This window comes from Triticum urartu, chromosome 2 (assembly GCF_003073215.2).
Source record: "Triticum urartu cultivar G1812 chromosome 2, Tu2.1, whole genome shotgun sequence".
NCBI classification, from domain to species: domain Eukaryota; kingdom Viridiplantae; phylum Streptophyta; class Magnoliopsida; order Poales; family Poaceae; genus Triticum; species Triticum urartu.
The window spans coordinates 690,964,140-690,970,139 of NC_053023.1; the positions used below are offsets into that span (position 1 = coordinate 690,964,140).

At 47.9% G+C, this 6,000-nt stretch overlaps 1 protein-coding gene across 1 annotated transcript; it reads left to right on the forward strand.

Annotated features, from left to right (window-relative positions):
* Nucleotides 1-3,422: 3,422 nt before the first annotated feature.
* Nucleotides 3,423-4,532, forward strand: LOC125534147 (BTB/POZ and MATH domain-containing protein 1-like). The gene has a single exon (XM_048697437.1). It carries the CDS (start codon nucleotides 3,423-3,425, stop codon nucleotides 4,530-4,532), a length of 1,110 nt encoding a protein of 369 aa, XP_048553394.1.
* Nucleotides 4,533-6,000: the final 1,468 nt, after the last annotated feature.

Below are 6,000 nucleotides of genomic sequence, written 5' to 3' on the forward strand. Positions count from 1 at the left end.
TCATTTTCTTGAGGTTTTCATTTGCAATCTGGATCCGTACTGGTATGAAAGAAAAACGTGGCACGCGTTATTGATTAAAGTTGCACCCTAAATAATATTTTTAAAATAACGAGGGGACGTGCATAGGCATTCCCATCCCGCCCACGGTTGGCCCAGCCTCCAGCACTTCCGGCACCGACGGCGACGAAGCAAAGCAAAGCTTTGATGACTGGTCCGGCGAGATATACGCACGTACACCACGGCTGCTCGATTTGCACGCAACCAGACCGATTAACCGGTGGCCTCACCAAACAGTCCGCCTGCTAGCCAGGAGCACCAACCGCATGTACACTCTCTAGAATCCGTCGTTACCATCTTCCTTCGTCCCATCTTTAAGCATGCTCAATGTATTGATCTTGCCATACCTCTTTTGTCGTTGATGCCACCACGGCGTCACAGTGGCGGCGCCAGGAAATGAAGGCTGGGTATTCATTCAATTTTTTTGGCTCTAAATGTAGTATATGAACCAAACAAATGAATATGAATGCATTTTACAGCACAAGCAATTTTTCCTGACACAGAAAAATCATTCTACAACATCATGAATAGTAGAGGAGTTGTACCGAATTATTCAACCAATAATATTTTCACGCACTCAGTAGGCAGTAGCAGAGTGATGTGCATATTTGACAGCAACGCAAGCAGCAAATTGTCCCCAAAACTTTAACCCGGAATACCCACCTTAAGACTAATCAAATTCAGCACTAGTAGGCAGTAGCTCGTTGCATTCAAATTCAGCACTAGCAGCAATTTGTCCAATTTGACTGCACTACAAATCCACCTACAGATAATAGAACTAGGAATTAGGAGCATGTGATTTGACCGGGAACTAGGAATTAGGAATTAGGAATTAGGAACTAGGACAAATCTAGCACTAGCTCGCTCCGTGATGCTTCAGGCGCTGCTACAATTTAACCAGGCACTGCCGCATGAGCCCATATGAATTAGGAAGTTAGAACTAGGAGAAGAGGAGAATAGAACCTGGTCCGCTGCCGGCCTGCCGCTGGTCGCCCGTTCAGCGGCTCCGCTTACCGCTGCCTGCAATCAGTACTGGCCGCCGCCGCTAGGTTAGGTTGGGGACTTGGGGAACGGCCGACTGGGGTCTGGATCGTGTGAACGGGGCGAGTGTGGGGGCTGTGGGCCGCTAAAAAAGACATGTATTAATTTTTTTAGACCAAATCTTAGGTATTCATTTGAATACAGGTGAATACCCCTGGCGCCGTCGATGCGGCGCCATACAACGCCACCCTCCTACACACACCCATCAAACAGTGTCAGCACCGAGACCAGTGGCGGATACACAGTTGGTCATGGGTGTACAGATATACACCCAAATTTGTTGGCTAGAAACTTTTATATATAGAGAAGGGAGAGCACGAGAGCGACAGAAACTATATCCAATTCATCTGTCGAGTGAGTACATCTATATATGCAGAGCGCGGCCACTACGCTAACTGCCTCCGTAGCTAACTCCTCTAGATAAGCACATGCAGCCATGCAACGTGAGACTGAGACAAGGGCACGTGAGAGAATGTCACGTTGATGCAGTCACGTCTTCAGATAATCAGATGCATTGTATATTAATGCCTATGTGATCGTCAACTGCATGATTATGTAGTAAATAATCCTTATTTCTTTTGTTATTTCTATAAGGTATTATCATTTTGATGGAAAAAAGTTCTTGCTATATGAACATTTTAGATATTAGATCTCTTTTTCTGGGAAACCTGCAAAAACAAAATTGAACACCCAAATATGAGATCCTGGATCCGCCACTGGCCAAGACCACACTGCACCATGCCATCCAGACTAGCCATCGATGCCATAGATGTCATGCCGCTCCATCTTAGTCACTGCACGAGAAGTATGCGGGGACCTGCGCCCAGCCACCGAAGCCAAACATTTGTCCCTCCAGCCGATGTATGGCTCCCAAGATGATGCCCGCATTACTTTATTTTGCCTCCCTGTATCACATATTTTATTTGCACCTTCAACATAAAAGGATTTGGAAAAATATCTTTCATTGGTAAAATGTACTCCGCAATGGATGAAAACAGAGCAAATTATGTGAAGGACATCTATAATAACTATATTTCCCCGCATTTTGTTATTGGTCGTGCTACGCATCAGCCGACTGATCTTATAAGGATCGGCTGGTCGTGAGCCGTCCAATATATTATACTCACCGTACGAGCCCTCTTCCCCTCGTCTTTGTGCCCCCATTGCAACAAGACCTTTATTGCAATTGCAACATGACCTTTGTTGTAGAAGCATCTCCGGCTCGTGGTCGTCAACATCACCATTGCAATTGGACTCTTCTTGCAAAAAGCATATGCGGCTCTCAGTAGTGTCTGACACCATTGCAACAAGACCCCTCTTGCAATTGTAACAAGTCCCTTCCCTAACCTTTGTGCCTTCCCTGCAGATCATAAGTGTCATCGGTTTCATTGGCTGCTTCCCGGAGACCCCCCGTCATGCTAATCTTCTTTGGTGACGCCGCCGCCCTCCGCGGCCTCGGCTGTGTCAACATCATGTGGTCCGCTTGCATTAGCGGCAACGGGTGGTGTCGTGCTCATAGCAGTTGCGGTGGGTTGTAATGCTTGCAACACCTCAACGTGCGCTCCAAGGCTACACTATGGTAAGGCGGCGCTGATGTTGATCATCGGTGCGGCGGGCGGCAGCTCTTGCAGCTTTAAGTGGAGCTGGATTGGACGTGTGAGAGGGAGGAAGGATTTGGAATAGAAGGGAAATAGCTGAGGAGGAAGATTATGGATATCGCTTGGGGAAAATACGTGTGGACTAACACGTTTAGTTGGGGGTAAGGTGGAGAGAGGGAGCGGTGCTGCGTATACAATAGATGAGTAATGCTAGACAGGGTGGGTGGTTAGGATGGCTCCACCAATGAAATTCAGGGCGGGGTGGGGGGGGGGGGGGGGGGGGGCGGATTAGGAGGGCACGCCGCACTGCCCCATGAAAGTCCGTCGCGCAACGCTCGTGTGTGTAGTATTATCGACAATAAACCCTTTGTTGTCCTCAGTAGGATTGCAACAAGACCCCAATTGTAAAAGTTAAACTACGGATAGGGTTGCTATGGGCTGTCCGATCAAAAGAAGATCAAGGGCGAGGATGCGGTCGACGCGCGCACCTTGATCCGTAGGATGAGCGGTAGCGCGCGTTTCCTTTTTTCGATTCCTCTCCAAAGTCGGACGCCCACGTATACGACTCCTTGATGATTTACTCTCCTAGCTTTCTTCGGATTCCTTTCTTTTTTATATAAGCCGCCTAGGTACGGTACGTACGCGCGTGCAAATTCTTTTCAAGTCTATAGTTCATCATCAAGACGATCGAGTTAACTTCCCGTCTGTTCTCCACCGCTGCCGGCCATGGCTAACAGCAGCTCGGCCTCACCGGAGATCACGTCGAGATGTGTCACGGTCAGGGAGCACACCGATACGCTCAATTTGGAGGTGGACGATTATCTGGGGCTCGTTGGCATCGGTGTCGGCGAGCCCCTTACTTCGTCCGTCCTCGAAGTCGGCGGCTACAAGTGGATGATCAGCTTCTACCCAGACGGAGTCGAGAACTATCATGGCCACGCCGCAGCGTTTGTGCACTGTTACAGTGACAGCAAAGACACCGACGATGTGACCGCCAAGTTGACGCTGAGCATCCTAGAGAAAAGGAGCCAGGTAAACGTAGCCAGCTTCGATGCGATGAAGCGCGTCTTCTCTCCCCGCGATTACCAGACATGGGGCCATCACGGATTCGCAGACAAGGCCAAGCTGGAATGGCTGTCGCAACTGGGGGACGGCTGCTTCACGGTACGGTGCGTCCTCACCGTCTTCACGGACACGGACGAGTCACCGCCTCTGCAGCTGCCCACAGTGCCCAGCCAACTCTTCAGCCAGCTCGAGAGCATGCTAGAGGACGGGAGAGGCGCCGACGTCACGTTCCTCGTGGGCAGCCAGGAGTTCCGCGGGCACAGGTCCTTTCTGGCCGCGCGGTCGCCGGTCTTCGGAGCTCAGTTCTATGGCCCCATGGCGGAGAAGGACGACATGCCGCGCGTCAAGGTCATCGACGTTGAGCCGGACATCTTCCAGATGATGCTTCACTACATCTACAAAGACTCGCTGCCGCTGCCACCCGCCGACGACGAAGGAGGCTACAGCGTCGCGGCGATGCAGCACCTGATGGTCGCGGCAGACATCTACGGGCTGGAGAGGCTGAAGCTCATGTGCGAAGATGAGCTGTGCAACACTATGGATGTGGCCACCGTTATGAGCACGTACGCGCTGGCGAATCAGCACCACTGTAATCGACTCAAGGATGCGTGCGTGCAATTTATTATGTCGTCAAAAGAAGTGTTGGCCGCCATCCTCGAGACCAATGAGAACTTCTTGATGACACGTTGCCGACCACTGCCATTAGAGGGGGATCATGAAGAGGAAGACGTTGATCACAGCAGGAAATTCAAAAGGACTCGTACAGAATAGATGTTGGTTTTCTTTTTTGCATAATGAATATTTTGAACCATAGCAAAAGTGCCTCAACGTTTGTAAGCCCAAAATGTCTGAAGATTGATGTGCTAAAACCTTGGTATTTGTTTACAAAAAAACTTGAAAAGTGGAAGATTTATGTTTGCCTTCTTATGAAATTCGCATGCAAACTATTGCATTCCTCCTTGGATCCTTTGGGTGTTGAAAGAAAATAATAACCATATTCAGAACCCTCGTGCCAAAAGCTCTTTCCTGGCCGAAATCATCGAAATGGAAAAAATCTGCCATTTTAACCGAATGTTGCAGTATTTGTCATTTCTCCACAGAAAATTGCACACAACAAAAGAACCCGAACATGTACATGCGCATTTAAAGAACAGTTTTGCTAAAACTTAGCTAGATAAGAAACAAATTGGTCTCATTCATGCACCTGGCCATCCGATCTAAACGTGCGGAGATTCGTACGTGCTGTTTTTCTTTTCTTTTTTGAGTAACTCGTGCGTGCTGTTTTTTTGCATGCAGCCACGCGGACACGGCAGCCCAAGTTGTTTTGTTTTGTCGGCCCGCTTGTCCACGCTCTAGCGACATGCACCAACGCACTACCCAGTTACTACCACAGTCCATTGCCTCAAAAAGGAAAAGTTACCACACTCATGTCTATCTTTTTGTCACCTTTTTATGTCTACATGTTAATAGGGAAAGCGACCATGTCATTCCTCACTCTCGTGACTAATCTTTCTTTCTTTTTTGGCTGCATTTTTTCTATTGTTATCATTTGATTTCCTTTTTATTTATTTGTTTATTTAGTTTTTGTTAGTTTTTTCATTCTTTATATGCAAACACTTGTGACAAATTCTAGTTGGATGAGATTTTGTTAATTTTGGAATGTACAACTAGATAAATCTATTTTTCATTTCATTTTTTTCTTGGGTCACAACAGCAAGTCTTTAAAAATAGATCGCAACTGCAAGTTTTCAAAAGGAATCGCAAGTTCGCAACAAGAAGTTTCAAATGGGATGACAACTACATGGACTCACAGGATCGTAACTACAAGTTTTTAAATGGGTCGCAACTGCTACCTTTCAACGGGATGCAACAACACCTACCCTAGGGCATATGTGTGTGTTTTTTCATGTGCCCCGCGTGCTAGCTCACACTTTCACATTCATGCTTTCTCGCCTTGTCGGCCTGTGGGTTTTCTGTATTGTCTCACTATTTTTTGTTGTTGAGTTGTTTATCTTGTTACATCTATGCGACGGCAAGAATTGTAACCCGACCGCAAGTGTGCGGGCACAAAACGACTGCAACTAGGGTCTAAAGGGAGGAGGGTTGTCGTGGCCAGTTGCATGTCCATCACTAGACATGCAATTGCAAGGGTTGTAACCTGACTACAACTGCATGGGCACAATGCCACTTCAACATGGGTCAGGAGGGGGTTGTCGGGCTAGTTGCATGTCCACCACTA